This window comes from Canis lupus, chromosome 28 (assembly GCF_003254725.2).
Source record: "Canis lupus dingo isolate Sandy chromosome 28, ASM325472v2, whole genome shotgun sequence".
NCBI classification, from domain to species: domain Eukaryota; kingdom Metazoa; phylum Chordata; class Mammalia; order Carnivora; family Canidae; genus Canis; species Canis lupus.
Genome location: NC_064270.1, coordinates 13,306,926 through 13,332,024, shown reverse-complemented (window position 1 = coordinate 13,332,024; position 25,099 = coordinate 13,306,926). Strand labels below are relative to the sequence as shown.

At 40.9% G+C, this 25,099-nt stretch overlaps 2 protein-coding genes across 8 annotated transcripts in view; one reads left to right on the top strand and one right to left on the bottom strand.

Annotated features, from left to right (window-relative positions):
• Positions 1 to 24,709, top strand: part of SEC31B (SEC31 homolog B, COPII coat complex component) — a 59,682-nt gene extending 34,973 nt beyond the window's left edge. For 3 of the 7 annotated variants that reach the window (XR_007406947.1, XR_007406946.1, XR_007406943.1), the window contains 4 exons: positions 552 to 2,901; positions 10,044 to 10,154; positions 21,844 to 21,954; positions 23,565 to 24,709. The gene's annotated coding sequence lies outside the window, so the exon portion shown is untranslated. Of the gene's footprint in view, positions 1 to 551; positions 9,454 to 10,043; positions 10,155 to 21,843; positions 21,955 to 23,564 lie in introns of those variants that run through there. The other 4 variants (XR_007406945.1, XR_007406942.1, XR_007406944.1 and 1 more) reach the window with 4 other exon arrangements.
• WNT8B (Wnt family member 8B) lies at positions 642 to 23,864 on the bottom strand. Its single transcript, XM_025466913.3, has 6 exons — positions 23,274 to 23,864; positions 4,679 to 4,712; positions 3,748 to 3,886; positions 2,756 to 2,881; positions 1,878 to 2,020; positions 642 to 1,669 (listed from the first exon to the last, which is right to left on the bottom strand). The coding sequence occupies exons 1-6, from the start codon at positions 23,339 to 23,341 to the stop codon at positions 1,124 to 1,126; spliced, it is 1,056 nt and encodes a 351-aa protein (XP_025322698.1). The 5' UTR covers positions 23,342 to 23,864; the 3' UTR covers positions 642 to 1,123.
• Positions 24,710 to 25,099: the final 390 nt, after the last annotated feature.

Genomic DNA, 25,099 nt, shown 5'->3' with positions numbered 1-25,099 from the left:
AATAAATTAAAGTTCAAGGTGCTGAGCTTCCATTTGGAAAGTTTCATTGCAGGAAGTTTACCTATTGAAGAAAAGTATCCAATGCTCTGAATCCTGCCTATTTGAGATCCAGTTTTGTGAAAAGGAAGGGTCCAGCTTCTCCTTCCTTATGACCTGCTTTTAGAGGTGCAAACTGGGGTCTGAATGGGAAATTGGCTTTATTTAGCTCAGTCTTGGCTCAGAGGAACAAGGATCCTTTGGGGCAGGAGGAGAGGTAAAGTTGGTTGCTAGGAAGAAATAGGTTTTGAGCAAGAAGTTTCCTTTAAGGGATAGAAAATGACTGGTAATCTGCCCTTACATAGTTCCTAGACATTATGTCTGGAGCTCTTCAGGTGATTGTCTAGGAAGATCACAGCCTGACTGGTGAAGTCCACTGAAGACATAGTATCACGAGCAACTCGGCCCTCTAGGGTTCCCACTTCTTCCATCTTCAGGCCCTGCCTTTAGGAAATAGTCCCCAAAGACATGCTTTTTCCTGGGTCAGTTTTGTCACAGTTTTTTTTTTTTTTCAGGAAAGGGGAACAAGAGAAAAAGCATTAGAGATTGCTGGAGTGTCTGCCAACAGTTAGCAGGGAGCTAACAGTAGCACCGGAGGAGCTCTGCAGAAAAAAGATGTGGCTATGGTAGAGACCTGGCAGCAGAAAAATGGGGGAGGGGTGCAGGAAATTGTAAAAAAGAGAAAAGCATGGCTTTACCCTGACCCTGCATATCCGGGAAGTGTTTTTCTGGTTTCCTAAGGCTCCAGAGGCTAGGTCAGGCATTAGGGCAGCTGGGAAGGGGAAGAGGGATGCCTGTTCTCATCCTAGTCCAAGGAAGATCAATAGCTCAAAATCTCAGGACTGGGAGTCCTCAGACCTAAGTGTGGACTATGAGGATGACTCAGATGGAGTTTGAGATCTCAGAGGAATTGGGGGAAAGAGTTGGAAAGTGGAGAGCTCTGGAGAGATTGCAGCGTCTCTCTTTCTTGGGATCCCTGGGCAGGGCAGGATAGGGGGGCGGGGAGCATTCCCTAGGTGCCTCTATTACTGGGGTCTCTAAAAGAAGCCAAGGACAAATGAGGGAGAGGTGGGGAGAAAGGAGACCCTCAGGATTTTCTCCCGGGTTTGTGCGCCGCGCCCCCCCGCGGCCGCTCGGCGCGGCTGCAGAAGTACTTGGTAACCCGCCGGCGGCACTGCTCGCAGCGGACGGCGCAGCACCAGTGGAACTTGCAGTTGCAGCTGGACACGGTCTCGGCCCGGCGCTCCTCCACCGCCAGCCCGCAGTCCCCGCAGAGCCGGCGGCAGCTGCGGCGCTCCCAGCGGCCCAGGGCCCGCCCACGCCGCAGGCACTCTCGGCCTTCAGTACCCAGCAGTCCTAGCGTTTTGTTCTCCAGGCAGTAGTCCGGGGAGTCCTCCAAGTGCACCAGCTCCCGCGTGGAGATGGAGCGGAAGGTGTCGGCGATGGCACCCCGGCCGGCAGCACTGTTGCCAGCGCCCTGCAGCAGGTCCACCTTGAGAGCTGCGTGGTACTTCTCCTTCAGGTGTGCGCCCACCTCGCGGAACTCAGGCAGCTGCAGCCAGCAGGTCTGCGTGGTGCAGCTGCCAGACACACCGTGACACTTACACGTGCGTTTCATGGTGCCCTTCACCGCCTGGGGAGAGAGCCAGGAGTGAGCTGGCCAGGGACTAAGTGGTGGGGAGTCGGCCTCTGTGGGGTTGCGAGGCGTCTAGCTAGTCCATATGGCTCACGGGCTTTGTCCCTCACTTTTCCAATCTGTTAAATGAACTCAAGAGCTGTCCACACCTAGGGCTGGTAGAGGATGGAGCCAGCTGCCTAACCCCAAGGGCTACAAGACTCACCTTGCGGCCAGCCTCATTGTTGTGCAGGTTCATGGCTGCCCGGGCATCCTGTCCTGTCTCTAGGGCATCCACGAACTGCTTGGATATTGCCTCTCCGAAGCCCACGTTGTCACTACAGCCTCCCCACAGCCAGCCTTGGCCACCTGGGATGAGTGCAAGGGGAGGAAAGGTCTTTGAACAGGCGAGCTTGGGCTCCTGGGCTACTGTTTCTAATTGAGTTTGGCCTTGGGCAAGTGCCCTGTCTCCAGATCAGTTTCAGCTTAGATTTGTTTGGGCCACTTTTGCACTTCCACTTCCAGCCTCAGCCAATCCTCTGCTCAGGACTCCACGAGGTTAGTAGTGCAGAGTGGATTCTCTGCAAGCTGCCAGTGCCATGCCCCTGTTGCTGGCCTTTGAGCAGAGTGTGTATATGCCTGATCAGCGATTGATGTCCACAAAATGGCAGGAAAACAGAAGGGAAAGTGCCAGCATTGTGGAGGAGAGAGAGGCACAATAGAAATATTAACAAATTGGAAATTGAGCTGGAGGACAGAGAGGATTCGAGAGGACAGTGGAGGTAAGGAGTGGGAAGGAAACAGGGACAGGCAATATGGAATAATACTCTCTCTATTCTGAGAGAGTAACAGAATTGAAGCCACAGGGTGTTGTTCCTTTATCGTGTTTAAAGTAAGGAAACCACTCAATTGGGAGAGGAGGGCCCCAAGCTACATTGAGCCTAGTTTGTCACTCTAGGGTTTCGGCTTAAACTGGTTGGCCTTGATTTTCTTCAGATTTAGAAGAATACAACTCTTCTTCACCCCATCAAACTACTCACCAAATTTTTCATGCATAGTGAACTTTGTTGGCCTGGCCTGGCAACCCACAGTACCACTACTCACCCAGCTGCCCATTGCGGGAGTCGTCACAGCCACAGTTGTCAAAGTCGCCAAGGCTGCAGTTCCTAGTCAGAGTGTACATGACCCCAGCAGAACTGATGGCGTGTACAAATGCTGTCTCCCGATTAGCTGGCAGGAACCAAAGATGGGTGAGTTAGAGGGAGGGGTTGCAACTCAAAGAAGTACCAGTCATGCTATCTGCCTTTAATGCTATCATTATGTTCTCCATCTCCGGCTCCATCCTGTTTCCCCACCCTTATAATATACCTTACTTGCTTCCATGGTCTGTTCCAGCCTTGGTCTCAGTGCTATGCTTCTCCCCTCCCATCTTTTCAGGTCACACATTGTGACTAGGTGGCTGGATTATTGTTGACATACATGGTTGTAAAGGACTTAGGTGGTGAAGAGCCAGAGGAAGAAATGGGGAAGGAGATGAATCTGAAGGCCAGGTTGTAAAGAACCCATGTTTCTTTTTTCTTAAAATACTAAAGCCTGAGAGGCACGTGCCAGCTAGTCCTGAAAAGAACTTCTGATTGGCAGCTATTTCATTTAGTGGCATGGCCACTCTTTATCTTCTTCTTGGGAATCTGGTGTCCAAGTCAGTCCCCGTTCATCCTGTACCTCTCCGCTGAGCTGCTGAAGGGAGGGCTAAGAGGCTTGAAGAATTAATACTCCCACCTACCTCCTGATGCTTTTTATATTGTGAGGAAGCCTTTAGCCAACTGGGAGGCCAAGGATGGCTTAAGGTTGGGGATGAGGCAAGGTCCATTCATTGAGCAGTGAGGGTTTTGGGAAGAAAGAAAGAAAAGCTTTATAAGTAGGAAGGAGGTGATATAGAAGGGACAGAGAAGATCCCAGAGACAAGATCACCTGAGAGTAGAGACCAGGTGAGGACTAGAATATGGATATAGAAGCAGCAGGGGGCCATCCCTGAAGAGTTGGGCTCTAACCTGTGGCCAGGGGGTCCAGGGAACTGTGGCCAAGGCTTTCCTTACCACTGCGAAGGCCACCATGGCTGGACAGCTGCAGGGCTCTCTCAGGGCAGTTCCATCGGTCCCAGGCAAACTGATATTTACATTCTTCAATACCACTCTGGGCACCAGCTGCCACACTGCTGGAATAGATCAGGTAAGCCTACAGAAACACAGGGGTCAAAATTCAGACTCCCAGCTGAACTTGGGAGGCATTTGCCCCAAAGTGGCCAAGCATCTCTTTTCATGCCCACTCTCCTCCCCTCCTAAAATAATGACGGAGTAAGCACTCTAAATATGCTGTCCCATTTAACATCACAAATAACCTCGTGAAATAGGTACCATTTTTATAGATTAGGAGCCTGAAGCTTACAGAGGTGAAGTAAAGCAGTTTGCTCAAGGTCCCAGAGCTAGCAGATGATAACCGTAGGAATGAAATTCAGTGCTGCCAGACTCTAGACCTCACTAGCCTTTATTCACTATACTATTCTACCTCTCCAAAATGAGACCAAATCCGTACTTCATGGATTTTCAGCTGTTCTCATCCCATTACTGTCTTAAAAAAGAACATTTTGAGACTGGAACTGTCTGTCCTGAGGGATCATGGAATACAATTACAGCATTTTAAAGATGGAAAACTGTGTCCTGCCATTGCACTGAGAAGGATGTGTGGCTGCAACCTGACACCAGGAAAGGCTTCTGACTTTTCTGGCTCTGGAAATTCTGTCCATAAGTTCAGAATCAGTACTCTTGAGTTCTTGCCTTGGCCCTGACACTAGTTTGCTGTGTTCTTTTGGGTGCATCTCTAACCCTCTCTCTGCATGGTTTTTCATTCTATAATATACACAGCTAATAAAAAATGTGGATATAATGAAAAGAAATTGATATGTATAGTCTTCAGTCAAGAAGCTAAAGTTAGTGAAATTCAAATAAATCAAAGGATTTTTTTTCTTACCTTTGGACCAGTCATCAGGAAATTATTCACTGACCTAGAAGAGAAAAACCACAGATCATAATGGGGATATACCAACTCATTTCTGTTGCCAAGCATTATAAGGATTACCTCAGTAAACATAATTGATAGGAAGAAATGAAAATGGTCTTGCCAAGGAAAAATGGTGCATAAAGAATCTATTAAAGATAATTTATCTAATAGAATATGTACAAAAGGAGCTAACATTGGGTGCCTAGGTGGCTCAGTGGGTCTGACTTCATCTCAGCTCAGGTCTTGATCTCAGGGTTATGAGTTCAAGCCCTGCATCGGTCTCCAACCTGGGAATGGAGCCTACTTTTTAAAAAAAGGAGCTAACATTATGTTTTCTTTTGATTTTTAAAATTTCAAATACCAAAAATGTCAGGAGTAATATTTGATCATTATTTTGCCATGGGTTGGGAAAAGAGAGCAGTAACTCACTAGTTTGTACCAGACACTCTACTGTGAGGATTTTACATGTTGATCTTATTAAATTCTTAGTGTCTTGGCCATTATTCCTATTTTTTAAGTAGGGAATTGGAGACTCATAAAAAGTAAATATATTGTTCCAGCTCACCCAGCTAATAAGTGATTAAAGTGGTATTGAATCCAAGTCCATCTGGCTCTATAGGACTCTTAGAAGGATAGTTCTCTAATCAGAAAGAGGTAAACAGAATGTCTTTCTAGGAACTGATAATTAAATTCCAAAAATAAATAATCTGGCTCTGGAAAATAGTTTATTTCAGTTCTGAAAGAAATGGACTTGCCATTCAAGTTAGCATTTCTGAATAAGGATAAATGAAGAAATGAAGATTTATCCTTATTCAGGAACTTGTATATGGATGCTTATAACAATGCATTCATTATATACCCCCAAACTGGAAACTCTTCAAATATCTTTCCAAGGGTAGGTGGATAAAATAACTGTGGTACATCCATTCCACGGAGCATTACGCAGTGATACATTCAATAACTTGGATGAACCTCAAGGAAATTATACAGAGTGATCAAAGCCAATTTAAAAAGGATACATACTTTGGAGTGACTGGTCAGTTAAGCGTCCGACTTGATTTTGGTTCAGGTCATGATCTCTGGGTCGTGAGATCAAGCCCAGTGTAGGGCTTCCCACTGGGTGTGGAGCCTGCTTGGGGTTCTCTCTCTCCCTCTTCCCCTCCCCCCACTCATGCTCTCTCCTTTTTTGTCTCTAAAAAAAGGATACATATTTCATGATTTTATTCATGTAACAATTGTGAAATACATAATTATAGAGCTAGAGAATAGATGAGTGGTTGCCAGGGGTTAGGGACAGGGGATGGGTGTAGCTATAATGGGATAACGCCAGAGAGTCTTGCTCTGGCTCATAAAAGCAATCCTTATGTTAGGCATAATTTGCAAAGACTTTTGAACCTTACCAGGCCAGATGGAGGCTAGTTCCCATTCAAGAGGATAGAGTGTCAGGAGAGAAAATAGCAACAAAACAAAAACCAGGTGGCAGACAAAAGAGAAACCTTTACCATGAGCCTGGAGGAAGAGATACCCTGTGAGGATACTAAGTTGGAATCACAGGGAGCCATGGGGGGAGACAGTAGAGGATTCTTTCCTCAAGATCCTATATGTCAAGATTTGTATGATCTGCTGGTTGAGCTGAAATGATTAATCAATTGGATTTAATTGAACACCTGCCATGGGACAAGACTGTAGGCCTTATGTGGACATTTCCATTAATTAACCTTTGTTAACCCCAGAGTTATTTGCAGACATATTTGAACCATTATGACTGGTTTCCTCATATCCAGACTATCCAGTATTAAGAATTGGGATAGGTGTTAGCTAGACTTACTGTAATGATCATTTTTGTAGTATGTACATATATAGAATCATTCTGTTGTATACTTGAAACTGATATTATATGTTGACTATAACTCACTTTAAAAATAACTGTATGTCCTTGTGAACACCTAAGGAGGGGGATCTTGTTTTGTTTTGTTTTAAAGATTTTATTTATTTATTCATGAGAGACACAGAGGCAGAGACACAGGCAGAGAGAGAAGCAGGCTCCATGCAGGGAGCCCAATGCGGGACTCAATCCTGGGACCCCAGGATCAAGCTCTGGTCTGAGGGCAGACACTCAACCGCTGAGCCACCCAGACATCACAGGATCTTGTTCTTAATTAACGAGACAATGGCAACATTTTTTTTATTGGGGAATAAAACATAATATGGATTACAGAAAGCATAGTTGAGTGTGTGATGTTAAGAAGTGGAAAGAGAGCCAAAGAGGAAGGAATTTAAGTGTTTGTGCGGGTATTACCTAGGGACAGTTCTATGATTGAAGGCAAGATGGTAACAAAGAGTGAAAGATATAAAATTTGTTTACCAGGTGGAGGCAGCTCTATAGAACATGGTACAGTCAGCATGCTCTTAGATGGGGTATAAGCTTTCCATTCCCCATATGGATAGTTGCAGAAGATAGTACACAGATTGAGTGTCATTCACAAGGCTTGTGCCTTACCCTCCTAACAATTCTCAGACCTTTTTTTGAACTCCAGACTTGCATATCCAACTATATTCTTGACATCTCCACTTCATCGTTTAATGGGCATCTCAAACGTAATACATCTCAAATTTAACTCCTGACCTTTGCTGCCACCATCCCAAACCTGCCCCTTCTGTAGTCTTCCCCCACTTAACTAAGGAACAGTTCCTCCTTCTAGTTGTCAGATAAAAACCTTGGAGTCACCTTTGACTCCTTTCTTTCATATCCCATATTCATTCTGTCAACAGATCCTGCCAACTCCAGCTCAAATTATATTCAGACTGTAATCAATTTTCAACACCTTCACTGCTATCACTGGGTCCAAGCTATCACTGTCTCTTGCCTGGATTTTGTTTTTAAGATTTTATTTTTAAGCAATCTCTGCACCCAATGTGGGGCTCAAACTCATAACCCCAAGATCAAGAGTTGCATGCTCTACTGACTGAGATAGCCACACACTCCATTGCCTGGATTACTGTTAAAGCCTACTGACTGTTCTCCTTGCTTCCACCCTTATTCTCCCACATTTTGTTCTCAAAATGATTGTTCCACTTAAGGATCAGTCACCTGAGTGGCTCAGTCTGTTAAGCATCTACCTTCAGCTCAGGTCATGATGCCAGGGTCATGAGATTGAGCCCCACACCAGGCTCCCTGCTTGGTGACGAGCCTGTTTCTGCCTCTCCCTCTGCCTGCTACTCCCCTAGGTTGTGCTCACTCTCTGTCAAATAATAAATAAATAAAATCTTAAAAAAAAAAAAAGAACAGTCCCTTTAAAATACAGATCAGGGGTGCCTGGGTGCCTCAGTTGGTTGAGCACCTGACTTGGTTTTGGTTCAGGTCATGATCCTCATGGGTTATGAGATGGAGCCCTACATTGGGCTCCATGCTCAGTGGGGAGTCTGCTTGAAAATTCTCTCTGCCCCTCCTTCCCCTCTCAAATAAATAGATTATTTATTTATTTATTTATTTATTTATTTATTTATTTATTTATTTTTAAAATATTTTATTTATTCATGAGAGACACAGAGAGAGGGGCAGAGACATAGGCAGAGGGAGAAGCAGGCTCCCTATGGGGAGCCTGATGTGGGACTTGATCCCAGGATCACTATCTGAGCCAAAGGCAGACATTCAACCACTGAACCACCCAGGTGCCCTAATAAACAAATTAAAAAATATATATATAAATCGGATTTTGCTACTTTTTGCTCAAAATCCACTAATGATTTCCTATTCACGTAGAGCAGAAGTCAAACTCTTAGCATGGTTTATAAAATCCTACACAACCTGGCCCCTGTTAACCTAATCTTTTACTACTCTCCCCTTATTTCGCTCCAGCCATATGGGTCTCCTTGTTCCTCCAATATACCAGGCACCCTCCAGCCACCAGCCATTGCGCTTGCTGCTCTTTCTGCCTGTAATGCTTTTTACTCAGATGTCCAAGTAGTTTGTTTCTTCACCTGCATTCAGCCTTTAAATCCAGTGTGTCTTTTTCCCTAAAGCTTTCCTTGATCATCCTATTTAAAATTACAACTCCCCCCATCCTATTTCTCTGCTTCATAAATCGTATGATCCGATTTATATAAAATGTCCAGAGTAATCAATTCTGTATAAAATCTTACTTATGTTTAAATAAGTATCTAGTTCAAAAACCACAACCAGCATTTCTTGAAGACTCACAGCAACTTTCTTCTGCCTCACATTAAGGTTTCCCTTTATTCCCTAATAGTCAACTGTAAGTAGAGGTTAGTTATCCTTGTATCCGCCCCCCCCAGCTCCTATTATAATACCTTGAACAAAATAAGTGCTCTTTAAAAACAGATTGAATTATAGGGTTTTGAAAAAAGGATGGAAGGGAGGATCATCAGAAAGAACAGAAAATTGTAGGATAATAAGGACTGAAAAAGATCTGGGGGAGGATATGAGAAGGACGTCTGGCACACCAGTGCTCCCAATTCTCTAACACTGTGAGCAGATGACCGTGCTACATTAGCAGATGATCATACCACAAGAGCAACAGACAGTGAACGCTGAGCATATGTACACAGGGGTTGGTGTTATAATCAAAAGTTTTAGCAAATTCAGTCTCACACACTTAATGTTATGTGTAATTGTTATTGTGCTTCATAGTAATTAGACCTAAGTGGTAAGCAATTTACATAAATAACTGCAGTTTTGTTTTTATACTGCCAAATAAAAATTGTGTAATTGTTTCTTCTCCTTTTGACAGTCTTCCTATATATACTGATATATAAAATTTAATTTCTGTCACACAGTAATAGCTGACATTTGAGTATGTCTCTTCTGAAAGAGTGCTTTACCTGTATCATCATTTTCAATTTCCAAGGCAACCCCATGGGGTAGATACTGTACTATTTACTGGATGCTTATCCTGTTCACACAAAATGCTTTATGTTCTTCACATGTTTTAAGCTCATGTAATTGTCACAATTGTAGAAGTAGAAACTATCATGTCTTCTATTTTACAGAAACAGAAACTAAAATATACAGTGGTTAGCCAGCATCACACGGCTAGTTAAGTGGTAAAGCCAGGACTGGAAGCTAGTCGGTGTGATTCTGGAGCATGTATTCCTTCACTGCTATGCTTTTCTACAACCCATATTTCTCTTGTTCTTATTTCCACCTGCTAATCCAGTACCCCTGATCCCCGAAAAGTTCTTGATTAGTATTTCTTGGAGGTCTTAGTGATGTCTTGCACACACTCATAAACAAACTCAGTTAATATTACATTGTCTCTGCTGCTTTTCCATTCTTCCATTGCTCCAACCTTCCCTTTGTTTGTATGTCTGACAGGCACCTGTATCTACCAGGCCTTGTCTCTGCTTTATCTGGGTACCACCACATCCCCTGGGCACATTTTGGAGAGGGCCTGTTGCTGCTTAGGCCGGGTTCAATGCATAAAAGGTAGGAATGTGCTACACTAATTTAGGATGTTAATAATGGGGAAAATGTGTAGGGGGGAAGGGGAGGATTTGTGGAAGCTCTATACTTTCTGTTCAAGTTCTCTGTGAACCTAACTTCTCTTAAAACAACAATTAGGTTTTTTAAATACAGGGACAAATGTCTTTTTAACCCATTTTAGAGTTTTGCTTTTCCACTTAGGTGTCAAAACTGCCATTTGTGTACAAGGTCTTATAGGGTTTTAGTAAAATAGTTCTTTCAGGATTTGCCTGTAACATGCCCTCCTAGTTACCCTCCAATCTCCTTTGCTGGACTAAAATTGAGGGGCTTGCTTACACTTTGACAATCTTCATTCTGGATCTTCGTGATTCCCTTCCCTTAGAATGAATGCTATCCCAGAAAGACTCCATAATCACTCAGTTAGATAAGCTTCTGGAGCCTTCAGCCCTGCCAATTCTCTCGACCTTCCCATATATGCAGAATCCAAGTGGTGGGCCCAGCCTGGAGCCCCTTCAAAGGATGCTCCTTTCAAAGGGTGCCATCCTCACGAAGAAATGGGTGATTAAGAAAAGTATCAACTACAGTTTGTTGACACCTTTTCTGGGTTTAGCTTTCAGTGACCTCATGCTAAAATTGCCTTTGTCCACTCAAGAGCAATATCCTTGGCCTTCGCACACTGACTATTGTTGATTTACCCACACTGGACCTCTTCCATCCCTGTAACAATTCCCTAAAGAAATAAGTACCAGTGCACTTTCTGACTGAGGAGAGACTCTTTGTTACCTTGGGAGCTGGCAGTTTCCATTGACTCAAAAGCAAATAGATGGGGCTACAGTCTGGCCAGATAAGCAGGACAATTCTTCAATAAGATTATGACTGAAGCTAGCCCAGCTCCTGTCTCCAGATGTCTGAAGAAGGTGGCTTTGGTGAAGACATCTCCCCAGATGTGCTCCTGGCCTTTCTGTGAGTCCCAGTGGTCAAGGGTGTAAGCAAAAATCATGCTCCACCAATTCCCTTTAACTATCAGGTGGTCATAGTGCCTGGCTTAGACAGGACTGGATTCTTTTCCCACCTTCTGTCTCTTGGTGTCAGACTTGCTTTGGCTTTTTTTTTTTTTTAACTGTTCTATCAGTCTATGGAGTGCATACTTTGGTGTTTATAAAACTGTCAAGTCTAAATAAGCTTTATGGAAGAGGTACTATAGTTATAAGATATTAGCACTGGAAAGGCTGGAGAAAAGGTGTATAGGACTTCCCTGCCATGGTTCTTTGCAAACTAATGTAAGTCTATAAAATGTCACTTATATAGAAATACATTTATAATTTAAATATATAAAGTATAAAAGTATATAAAAATAAAATGTTACATACATACATACATACATACATACATGATCTGGAATGTCAGAGACTTGGAGAATAGACTTCAGTGTAGGCATTTGAAAATTAGTCCACATGGATTAGTTGGTAGAGTCCATGAGAATCCTCTGGGGAGCTTATTAAACATCAAGTTTCTTGGGCCCCAGTTCTAGAGACTCTTGTTGGGCAGTGGTGATGGGGGAAATGGATGGGAGGAATCTCAATATACACATTCCTAAGATGACCCCCAGAGTCTATTTTGAGAAACATTGGTTCAGAGGGAGAACAGGCATCTAATACCTAAGTAATAAACAGAGGGCTTGGAAATCTTAAAATACTGCTTCAGTCTTCTAGAAAATGGCTGCTCCAATTTTAACAGTAACAAATTGGTGGACATTCTCTTGTTTTGTTTCTGGGTGGAGTACCTTCTGGTTTTGGTAGCTCTCACAGCTTTCTCTGGTCACTGCCTTGACGAGCCAGGTCTCTGACTGCACTGAGCCTTAAAATCATGGGTATCTCTTTCCTTCCCTGCAGTTTTTCTTGGTACTATGTTTTTCCCCTAGCAATTATAACTGACCTGTCTATGTTTACCTTTTTCATACCAGGAATAAAATATTTTGGGGGTGGAATGTGCCCACAGGGATTCTAAGTGTTTGTCTAGGGGCCAGCTATCCTCTAGGAAACATGCTAACTACCCCATTCATGGAAGTCTTCAGTGCCATAGCTATGATTTTTTATTCTTAGACCACCTCCACATTCTTGTCATCAACCCACTGTCATCGATGAGTTTGTAATTCAGTCTTTGGTTTGTACTTTTTCCTACAAGCTTCTAATGCCACTCATCCTTCTCCCAAGATAATTTATCCACAGTAAGAAGTTGGGAGAGAAATGATCTGTCTCTATCATTCCTTTTCAGCTCTCATGATAATGTTTCAGCATACATTCTTGCTGTCACTTCTCCCATCTAGGCTGGTTAGTTAAATCATCCTCTTGTTCTGTTTTTACTGCTTTCTGCCTGGCTCCTCTACTGTCAACATTTACAAGTTCTTGCCCCTTCATTTCAGTGTGTGTCTAAGTCCTTGCTATTCTTCTAATTACTAATTTTTTTTATCTCTTGTTAAACAACCATCCAGATTCAGATACATTTGTAGTTTTGAAGCTATGGGTAATGCTAAAGCAGAGTCCTGTGGACTTTTGTGTCATTTTCGCATTGCTTCTCTGCTCTATCCATAGATAACCATGCAACACCTCAGTGGATATAATCAGCCATACTCTAACCACAATTCAAAATTCTTTGATCTAGGGCACTATAGCTCCTCAAACACCCACAGCTTTCAGCATTATGCAGCTTCTCTCATGAGCTATATTGCCCCCTGAATTGCCTATTCCATAATCAGCCTGATCACCAGCAAAAATTTTTCCCAGGGATCTGGGACAGGAGGGGAGGGACTTTGGATCAACCCAAATACAAATACCATAGCTTCTCTTTTAGTTCTTGGAAAGTCTCCAAGTTTCTTTTGTTTCTTTGTGTTTTCTTACCTAACATTTATGATCCATAGATCCATACACCCTAATTTTCAAAGCTCCTCTTTGTTTGATACCATTTGAAGGAATTTATTTTACCACTTTAGGAAGTTCACAGAAAATTGCAAGTTCCCACTCTTTGGTAGTTATGTCTAATTGTGGCTGAGCAGTTTAAACTGCTGTCCAATTAGTTTCAACAATTTCTTCCTATTTGGGGATGTTTTCCAAACCAGCATAGCCTGTGAGGCCATCTATAGCACATCACATTGTATAGTTAGCAGTTTAGCAGCTGTGGTAAGAAGACATGCCTGATTCTATATAGTCTGGGACAGAGATGGACACAGGACCAGCAGTACCAAACACTATATTGTCTTCAGATTTACTTCCTTTGCATGACCAGACCTGGTTATCAGGTCAAGTTCCTGTGCTAGACTCTATTTCCCCTCAGTATAAGGATCCTTTCCTAGTGAAGAACCCAGTTCCATGCAGCAAGCTTCTTGCAAGCTTCTAGTTTGCCAAGTGTGCCCTGATACATTAGAATCCCAGTGGTTAATGTAGTAGCTTAGATTTAAGTTAGGATTCCCTTTTTTCCTTCTCCACACACATATATTTTTTTAAACCTGTCTAGGTTTTTTTTTTTTTTTAAGATTTTATTTATTTGAGAGAGAGGGAGAGAGAGCACAAGAAGGCCAAGGGGCAGACTGAGAGGGAGAAGCAGACTCCCTGCTGAGCAGGGACTTGATCCGAATGCAGGGCTCGATTCCAGGACACTGAGATCATGACCTGAGCTGAAAGCAGATGCTTAACCCACTGAGCCATCCAGATGCACTGCCCCCACCACCCCCACCCCACTGCCATAATTTTAAAAAGTAAAATTCTGAATGTGAATCTCCAGAATTTAGTGTTTTCCTCTCAGGGCCCAAAACTTTCATATCCATGCACTCTGGTCCCCTTGTTTGTTTGGCACCCTCCCTTCACTTTCCTCACAAGTCTTTGAATAATAGGTTTGGCTTCTCCCTACCCTTTAATCTCATCTTTTGAGGTCCATAGAGAGTCTCTGGATCCTGAAACTCTAGCTGGCTTACTTCAGGGGAGACCATCTGATTACAACTTGGGGGGAATAGCATGGGGAAAAAGAGAAGTGGCAGTGAATGAATGCAGATGCTGATCTCTGTCTGGTGATCTAGCATGAGGAGAGAATGGGAAAGGGGTAAAAAAAAAAAAAAGTTAAAGGGAGAATCCAGAGTGGTGGAGCTGCCTGGAGCTGTAACTAGAAGGTGCTTCAGTGAAGCAACTTCTCTTAGAATGAATGTGTGACAGCCAGCTTTTCACCTAGAACTCACAAGATGTCTCGAGCCAGAGAGAGCCCAAAGAAGTTCTTTCTGAGCAAGTTTCCGTGCGATTCTCTCCATCTTCTACAGCATCTGACTCACAGAACACATGCACACCAACACACACACAATTACACAGAAGGCAAACTTTACTAATCACTGTGAAATAATATTCCATTGGTCTGAAATTTTCGCTAACCCCCTCCGATAATACCCAAGGATATTTAAGCTAAGAGCAATTCGTTGTACAATTAGAAAAACTTAAATTTAAGATGCAAAAATTTTTTAAGGAGTGAACAGCATGGACTAATTCTTATCCATTGTAAAGTCTAAATAATTGAAATCAGGTTCTTTCCCATTTAGCTGGGGGAAGGGATTAGAAAGTAGAAGGCACAGATATCTGAAGTTTTGAAGGGAAGAGAAATATCCAGAATTTCAAAGACAAGTTGCCTTCTATTTAAAAATTTGCCCAAAGGGACAAAGGTGATATGAGTGGAGAGCTCTATTTCAGTAGAGCAAAGGAACAGAAATGAGACTACAGCAAATGAGCAGTTATGAAATGAAAGCAGCCAATGTAGACTCACTGAGGAAGGATGGCATTGAAAGGAAAGAAAGATGTAATTGCAGTGAAGACTGGGGCCACGTGGAGGTTTTTTCTAAAGATAAGTATAAAAAAATTTAAAGAACATGTAGTTTTTTTCTTATTCTCATATCTATATCTCTTTCTTCCAAGGTAATTCAGGCCTATAAATAATTCTCAAACTTTTTTATAAATATGAATTTTCCATATTATAATGTAGTGCCCTAAAATATACTATAAAAGTCTTGTAAACCACTTAGCTAAAAAAAAAAAAAAAAGTTAAGCAGATGCACCAGTTTTAGTAGTAGTCATATTAAAATTTATAATAAAATTTCACATCTCAAATCCAGGCCATGCCAATAATTCCTGGTAAACACCCTGTAATAGCTGATGGGACAACTCTGTATCATAGATCTCTATAAAACAATCCTAGGCAGATTCTTTCCTGAGCAAATCACAAATTTTGAAAGGGCAATCTTTTCCTCTGAAGCTAAAATGTCATTTGTATTCCAGGATATTTTATAAAGTGATAGGCTGTCTTTCCTTGTCCTTATTTCCTTCCTTCGTTTTGTATTGTAACAAATGGCTGAGAAACGCTGAGCTACAAAAAAGCACTTCAACACTTAGCATTTAAATGAGGATTCTAACTGGGAATAGGCTGTACGCTTTCTCTGTTCTGTGGCCTCTAAGGGAAAGCTGCTAAGGAATAGCTCAAGCTACTATTCCCAGAAAGCCTGGGATTACAGGAACCTCTTCTGGGATCGTTATGGAGGCAGAGAATTTTGTTTTGTTTGTTGATTTTGTTACTTTGGTCCCTGTAGAAAGGAACTTTAGAAAATATTCCTGTTCTTATTTGCATTGATGGATACAATACCAGTTTATTTCAGGATCAAGAAGATAGGTGTATATGGTAACTCTAAGAATTATCCTACAAAACAAGTGAACACAGTTCAAGGTGAGAAATTGACAAGTTTTGGCACTTTATCATTTTTACTATTTAATGGAACTAAATCTAAATAGAAGGTAAAAATGATCTGTCCTCAATCCAACGCAACTATCAACTTCTGTTGCCTTTGCTAATCAACCACAGCTCAAACAGAAATAAACTCAAATATATATTTGAATGAATTTTCTCTTTTTTTACTAATTTTTATTCTTGATTTTTCTCACCAAGGACAGTTGGCCATATATATATGATGTTCTCCAAGAGTCACTCTAATCACTGACTCTAGATCTCTCAGACACAAGATAGGAGATTTCTTTTCCTATTCCTCTTCTTCCAATTTTGAACTCTGGTAGTATTTGGAAGATTTAGACAAAGAGAAAGATATGTAGTTGAAATGTTACAGAAGTATAGATGAGGCAAGATGAGCTAGCAGTTGATAACTATTAAAGCAGAGTTATAGGGGGTCTGTTGTATATACTGTTCTCTCTGTTGAAAAAAATGAAATTTAGGGGGCACATGGGTGGCTCAGTCAATTAAGCATCTGCCTTTGGCTCAGGTCATGATCCCAGGGGCCTAAGATCCAGCCTCACATCAGGCTCCTTGCTCAGCAGGAGTCTACTTCTCCCTCTGCCCTCTGCTCATGCTCCCTCTCCCTCTCAAATAAATAAATAAAATCTTTAAGAAAAAATGAAATTTTCCATAACATAAAATTAAATAATGAACTACTTCTGAACCAACCATGTATGCAATGTTGGCTCCACCAGATACCTTGGATTAAGGTGAAGAAATGTCAAACGAGATACTATGGTTCACTATTTATTATCCTGGCTACTGGTGTGTAATAGAATCTTTAAAGTCAGATATGGTGAGCCTGAGGAGCTTGAGTAAAGGAAAAAGACTGAGATTTATGGCAACAAAAGAGAATGAAGAGGAAATTTCTCACAATGCAGGATCGTTTAAGTGTGGCCTAGAAAACCTAAGGATTTCCTCTATGGAGTGGTACAGAAAGACTGAACTACTGGCCCACTTACAGGACCTTATGAGGATAACTGGAACACAGCCTCATACTGTGCTGGTTCCAGGGGATGATGAAGTTGGGGAAACAACCAAAACTGAATTTGGACTGGTCAGGTAATGGTGAATTTAAGTGATTCCTTTATGGTCTGATTGCTCTTGGCTTAAAGATAACTCTGACCTTAGAAGCATACAAAGAAATGATACAATCAATAACAAGGGCCTACAATAAAGATTGAGAAAAACAAGCCATAAAAGTTTGGCTTATAATGAGACTGGAGAGTCTGTCCAGAGTGAATGGTAGTTTCTTTTGAGAGGCCCTCAGAGTGTAGGTATATTTTAGTGGCAAGCAATGGGGAATGTTATTTATGTGAATTGAGCTCAGTCTCCCCCAGGCTAGTCTTTTACTTAGGATAAAAAATCTGCTTTCTGAAAAGCAAGGGTTTATCCTAAGAAAAATTATATTGACCTCTCTCTTCAAGGCCTATGAATTCTCTGCCTTTCTGATGGAGACAGAACAGAGTTACTTCTCTTTCTTTCTTTCTTTTCTTTCTTTTCTTTCTTTTCTTTCTTTCTTTCTTCTTTCCTCTCTAGACCAACACTGTGTTTATTCACTACATCTGCCTGTCACGTGCTTGAATTAGGGTTCTTGGGGAATTTGTTTTTGCCACTGACTCTTACTTTGAATGTAAGGGGAATCAAAAGGCAAAACAGCTCTAAAGATTCCAAGTGTCTCTTTAAAAGCTGTTACATAAAAACAATGAAATGGAGGACACCACAATAATTCTTGGACTCCTGCAAATCCTAAGATGTGCTATAAAAACGGGTCTTTATCCTTAGGAAAATATCATCAGAACTAGCTTTCTTCTGCTATACATAAAATCTTAACATCAGAACATCAGAAGCACAGAGTACAGATAGTTTTCTGAATGATCTCCAAACAAGCACAACCTACTACAATGAAAAAAAAAAGAGGGGGGGGATTTGAGGTTTTTAGCAAAAGATAGTACTCTACACATGTACTCCAAATAGAAGAGTCTGCAGACAGTTTGAAGTGAGATGAATGAAATAATAGAATGAAATAATATAAATTCATTGGATAAATAAGTGTAAGAGATAATTTAAATAAGCTAACAGAACTAATATTTTTTAACATAAGCTTTTGTTTCTTAATGTCAGACTTCTAAATGTGTATCAGACTACTGTTAATATCATTAAAATCCTCAGAAGAATTGAATGCCAGAGAAAGAGGGATGGGCATGCCAGAAAGGTCAGTGGTCCAGTGTTCTGGCTCCTGAGCTACAAACGTGGGCAGGGAAAACAAAGCAAGGTCCTGTCTGAAGGTGGAGGGCTTAGTGGTAAAAGCTGTGAGTGCCATAGATTCAAATTCCTGTCTTACCGCTACAAGCTCTGTGTATTTGGCCAGTTACAGACTGAACATATACTAACTGTTGGTTCACTTTATTATTATTCCTGAGATAGATTTTGTCCCAGGATATGGGGCAGAGCTAAAGCTAATCCTAAGTTACCCTTTTTCAGAAGACTATAGTGATACAGAAGTAAGGACTTAAGTAAACCATGGAAACTTCTACTTTTAAACTAGAAAATATGAAAAAGCTCTACTTCTGAGAACTGATACCCACTTACAGAAGTTGCTGAACTTAAGAAAAGTCTGAGCTTAAATTAAGGTTAAAGTTTCCTGTCATGGCTCTTCCCTTATGTAAAATATTTTGTATGCAAAGTTCAGTTCAAAACACATTCATCAGTGAGCATAGTGGTTCAGCTTGGGGCCTTGACAACCATGTTTTCTGTGTTCAAATGCCACCTGGATCATTACTAGTTGTTAGGTGATCTTGCCAAGTTATTTAAGATCTCTGGGTGTCAGTTCCCTCACCTATAAAATGGAGATGACCATAGTATCTACTTTGGAGGATCAGTATAAGGATTTGTAAAGCACTTAGAATGGTGCCTGCCTATATTGCAAGTTACCCATTATTACAATTTTGCTTAATTTTCACATAAAAGACACAATGACAAATAAGGCAAGATGTCTGATCCTAGAGGAGTTTCTGGGCTAGTGAAGAAGACAGATTCAAAGGCAGAATTCCAATAAAATGTATTAGGTGCCACGATGGCTTAACCTGCCACTGGATATAATGGGGGCAGAGAGAAGAGGTAGCTAATTTACCCTGGAAAGACTTCCAGGAGAAGGGAATACCTAAACTAAGTCTTCAAAGATGAGTAAATGGCAAGGTTCTTATGGAATCTTTGGAATTTTTTAGCCGAAAAACATTTCATCCAAATGTCCTGATTTTATTTTTTTAAGATTTTATATATTTATTCATGAGACACACACACACAGAGAGAGAGAGGCAGAGACACAGACAGAGGGAGAAGCAGGCTCCACGCAGGGATCCTGATGTGGGACTCGATCCCAGGACTCCAGGATCATGCCCTGGGCCGAAGGCAGGCGCTAAACCACTGAGCCACCCAGGGATCCTCCTAAATGTCCTGATTTTAATAATAGTAAACACCCAGTAGAGGAAAGAGAATTTGATCTTATCAATTGGAAAAGAAAAAAGCTAAGAGTAAATGGAGCCCAGGAAAAAGGGATTTGTATTTATAGTCCCAAGAGAAAATAGTATTGCCCAATATATAGCATTAAACCAATTGTCCCAGCTGGGAAAAAGAGAAAAAAGTAAATTCTTTCCATGGAAGAGAGAGGGTTTGGATTGAAACTCCTTCTTTTTTTTTTCTTTTTATAGAATAACACCCGATGCTCATCCCGTCAAGTGCCTACCTCAGTGCCCGTCCCCCAGTCACCCCCACCCCCCGCCCACCTCCCCTAGTTCATTTCCCAGAGTTAGGTGAAACTCCTTTTTTAATATCTCTGTTTACATAATATCACAAAAAGGAGATCCTTCTTTGTGTCATATTGTCATCCACACACACACACAAAATAAACATGTATCACAGAGCATCTGCCTTATTGCTTATACAAACTGGTTTCATTAAGAAAAGCTGTCTCTTCTCAGGACCTCTTAGCTTTTGTAAATGATGATGATGATGATGATACTAATAAATATCATTAACTGATTGACTATTATTAGCTAACCAATCATTATTATTCATGGCAGGAAGTATAGAGACTCTGAAAGGAATAATGTAGGGCTTAAGTTGTTGACAAATCAATGACAAAACTGGAAATTAAACTTCTGTGATCATGTCTCAAGCCTTTATAAGGACCTCCAACAGTGCAGCTACTAACCTAATCCCCTTCAGAGTCACCCCATGAATCCCAAGTTTTTTCATGGGTTATGAATTTATTGATCAGAGAAGCTAATAGTATGTAATTATGATATTTGCATATTATTTTCCACATTCCAAAGCAATTTTTCACTTACCTTTTATTTTCCTAAATTCAGAGATTCCCAGCCTCTCTGAGGATGAGAATTTTTTTTAATGTAACAAAAGTTAGTGCATCCTCACTTGATTGCACTTATTCTTTTGTATCTGTTAGTGGGAAAAACTTAACAGAAACTTAACATGACAACAAATTATCATGAATTCAGTAATTTTAAGTTTGCATTTTATTGTTCATAATATACATTTTAGAAATAGTAGCACATGTATGTCGAGAACAATAATTTTAACTGTAGATGCCCGGAGAGAGTGTGGATGCAAGACAACCCCCTTACATGAAGCCCTTGCTAATCAGGGGTTCTGCAAGTAATTATCAGGTGAAATTTCAGAGAAATTCATAGAAAGGTTACTCTAAATACATAAATGTACAGAACCAAGGAATAATGTTTTTCAAAGGCTGCCTTAAAACCCAAAGATTTTTGATAAATTCTTGCACCACTGAAGAAAAGAAATTGACTCTGTTTAAATCCTTTGGAAATAAGTAGAAGCAGTGATCTTTGTAAAGAATGAGAGCAGAGCCATAGTTAACCTCTGTCTTCCAGTGCATCCTTCTGATCTGGTCATCAAATTGGGCAGGTGAGGTGGAGGTGGGAGAGAGGGAGATAGAGAGAGAAGAGAAGAGAAATGGACAGAACCGGAGAAAACCTAGGATCATTATGAGACATCATTTGAAATAAAATGAAGGCAAAAGTTAAGGAAAAATGCGTTCTAGGCCCATTCATGCCAGATGAGTGAGTGTACTGGAGATGAAAAGTCAAATTGGCTCATCTCTGGCCACCATTATAACCATCACCATCTGCTTGGCTGTATCACGCGTTCCCATTCTTTTTTTGGGGAGCCGTTGGGATTAAGGAAAGCAAACTCAAAGAAAATATTTTTCTTAAGTTACTAAAGGATAATTTGCAGAATTGTTCCAACAAGAAGAAATGGTGGAGAATCCTTTTTAAAAATTTTTCCAGTCATCTTGCCTTGAGAACCCCAGTAAAACTGCATATTGTGAGTGACATCTTTATTTCCTCCTTTCCAGCCCAAGACTTTCTGTTGATGGACTTTTTTGACAGTAATTTCAGGCAAGCCTACAATTGAACAGCCAAGCAGAAATTGTGGTTCTCTATTTGTTAAATGCTTTTGAGGTCCTTACATAAAAGGTTGATAATGAAGTATTAAGAGAAACATCTGAAAGGCTGTGGTTGGTCAAATTTCTCTGCGTGGCACAAAAGGGGAAGATGACCTTGTGCAGAACCCTGATAGTTCCATTATAAGAATAATCAAGATTTAATGTTAAATTTAAAAATCACTCCTCAAATGCTACCAAAAACAGATTCTTGGCAAAGTACAAATGTTTAATTCAAATTGGGGCTTATAGAGAAAAAGCAATTAAAATCTAATTGCATTATACAGGAGATTTGTACATTTTCTCCTCTAAGTCAGGCAAGACGAGAAGGGGTTCTTAAACCCTGTTTTCAAATTAGAACTTTCTTTCACATCTCTTTTTCTTTTTTCTTTTTGAATCCAGACACTTGAATTTGGACAGACAAGCAACCCAGCCACCTTTCACTGTGGCTGTGTCAGTATCGGAATGAAATGAACATGACCCCCTCCAGCAGGGAAGGAACACACAGTAAAGGTATTTTTTATAGAACAATTCTTCACACTGCCCTGGTGACTGGGGAAAGGAATCTCGTGTTTCTCTTTTGCTGATACTGAATCAGCTGAAGAATACCATGAGCATCAGTAGAAATGCTCTGAAATAGTCTCTGCTCTCTTTTGTCTTTTTGTTCTCATGAGGGGGAAAAATACTTTTTTAAAACATGAAATATTTAATTAAAATGCCAATTAAAAATTGACCAATTATTTGGTGGTTCATTTTGTAATCAGAAGTGTTGCAAATTACTGCCTTTACTTGCCAATCATTATATAAATTTGGTGTATTTCTTACCAACTCTGTAATAAAGACGGCTATACTCATTTATGATAAGAATATACTCTTGGCACAGGAAGCTGATTTCAGCAAAGAAATCCCTGTCCTTGCTTCCTCAACAGTTTATGTAGCAATTGGATTCATACCTTGGTTAAACAGACGGTCAAAATGCAAACTGATAAAGAGAGAGACTGAGCTTATATATTCAATTGGGGGGAAAACTCCACATACCCTAGTAACCTGCACTTCCCAGGTCTTTTTTCTGTATCTCATTGCGTAGTTGCTTGTTAACATTTCCATGTGCAGATACTTTATGTGGTTTCCAAGAGCTAAATAAAACTGACAATAATATCATCTATCATTTGTGAGGTGGTTTATAGTTTCCAAAGCACTTTCAACAACATCACCTCATTTTCTGAGTAATTTAGAAATGTTTGTGAATTGTATACATTAAATAAAATTGTAGGAAGTTTAGATTCCTAAAATATTTCACTTAAAATGTGTTTGTTAACCCAATACTAACTCAACAGATCAAGCTAATTTTTATTTCTAAGACATGATGATATGAGCAGTTACTTGGAATATTCTGCAAAAAGTAAAGTTAAGTCAGAAAGTGCAAAGTAAATAAGATTCCATTGCATTTTGTCTCCAGCCTTCACCTCATCTCATCAGATTCAAACACAGTAGAACTTGCTTTGAACCACCTTCCTTTTCTCCACAATGCTGATATCAGGATTTGGTTATAGAGAAAGGGGGGGTACTGTCCATTTTCCCCAAAACTACTTAGAATTATTTGTGTTACAGCAATTTATTAATCTATTTTTAAATCTTTACTTTATTGGTCAGTGTCCTAAAGATTTGCTGAAATCAGCCATAAATTTAGGAAGAGCCTCTACTCTATAGAACAGTTTTTCCTAGGAGAGATCCCAAATCTTTCTACATTTAGGGAAATGAAAAGAGCTCTCTACCATATACTACATACATTGACCTAGTCTCAGTTCCACGTACAAGTCCAGGTTACTTACCAGGTGTAGCCAAGTCGGAGGATACAGGTCAAAAGGAAGATGCACACAGAAGGCTTCGTAAGCAACATAATCCTCTGGAGTAGCAGAGATAGAAAATTCTAAAAACTTAGGAGACAGACAAGATGGGGAAATATACTCCTCCGTGGTAATGGGATGGAATTCCCCTCAAGCCCCAACTTTCGTGGTGTGTAAGCGATCCCAAACAGAGTTAAGAGGAGGTGAAATGGAGCTGCCAAACTTCCAAAGAAGAGATTATCTACTTAATTAAAGTTTTTTTTTTTCCCTTCTAAGTCCTTCAGCCAATCAGAACTCAAGTGCTAGAGAAAGATTGAGTCGATCAAAAGAACACTCCAGGATCCTCCCAGACAAATGCAGAAGAAGGAGACCGAGGAAAAGGGGACAAAGAGAGGAACACGGAGAAAGAGGACAAAGAAAGAAGCGGGGGAGGAAAAGAGACATAGCAAATCCCCTCCACATAATCACCGCTTGGAGTTTCTGTCCTCCCTCTTGCCTATGCCCTCCCGCCCACCACAACCTCCCCCACCCATGCACACTCACAGAGACCCAGACACAGAGAGGAGAGCCTGGTCCCCAAGGGGATTTAGAAGGGACTGTGCTTTCCCCGATGTCCTTTGTAGGGCTTTGAGACTTAATCTGCATTCAGAGTAGCTTTCTTCAGAGAAAAATATACTATGTACTGGGTGAACCTCAGCCCCCTGATTTGAGAATGTGAGGATTCAACCCAACCACCTCTATAAGTTAGAAAGAAGCTTAGGATACTTTAGGGAACCTGATGGTTTCTTCCTTTCATCTTTTCCATGGAACACTCAATTGTTGAACACCTATTGCATTCTCAACCCTACACTAGGCATTGTGGACATTAAATGGACATGAAATTACATTATTTTTTTAAAAAAAAACAAAACATGATTTCTGCCCTTAGAGACCTTGACAGCCCAGGAAGGTAAGTAATATAAGAATGTAATTTAATAAGGTATTAAGTTGCTACAAACTGACTATAAGTCATATAGGCTTATTTAGGGAAGGTTTTCTAAAGAAGGTAGAATTTGAACTACAAAGAAGGATTGAGATTTCAATAGGCAGCCAAAACCCTACCCTCTTAAAACTCCGGTGGTGAAGCAAGTAGGGCACTGAAGCTTCTTGCTCACACATCTCTGAGTTGCTGTCCCTTCTGTCCACTAGGGAGGAAGAGTCACCCCAGTCACAGTGCTGGGGTCCTCGAAGGGCTCCCAACTTACTTCCATATGGCCATGTCTTCTGCTTTGGCATCCACATCACCTTTCCTGAGGGTTCCCCAGAGGCAATGGTCTGTCTTTGTTCTCTTCTTTTTATCCTTGTTGCTCCCTTTTCAGAACCCTTCCCAGCCAGATCTACACTGGAAAACTCAACTAGAAAATAAAGAATTATCAGATTAATTTATTGTCAAATTATTCAGGCTGGATGACTAAGGACTCTTGAGCTGGATATTTTGACTGGGTAACTTTGTTGACCACCTGGAATCTTCCAGACCAGGCCTGTATTTGGGATTCCTAAGGGTGAGATGAACTTGGTCAGTTTTGACTTCCACTCAACTTCAGGTTGCTCACTCTCTCTTCTTTTCTCCCTCAGCTATATTGAGATATGATTAACAAATAAAAATTGTATAAATTTAAGGTATACAATGTGATGGTCTGATATATGTATATATTATATTATGACATGATTGTCACAATCAAGTTAATTCACACATCTATCACTTCACATGGTTACCATGTGTGAGTGTACATGTGTGTGTGTCTATGTGGTGAGAAAAATAAGATCTGTCT

Bases quoted from the DNA above. Each gene is read 5' to 3' on its own strand.
- WNT8B (XM_025466913.3), bottom strand. From the start codon at position 23,341: ATGTTGCTTACGAAGCCTTCTGTGTGCATCTTCCTTTTGACCTGTATC. The intron at 4,713-23,273 runs GTAAGTAACCTG...TTTCTCTTCTAG, and splicing joins CTCCGACTTGGCTACACCTG to GTCAGTGAATAATTTCCTGA. The intron at 2,882-3,747 runs GTAAGGAAAGCC...GGTTCCTGCCAG, and splicing joins CCATGGTGGCCTTCGCAGTG to CTAATCGGGAGACAGCATTT.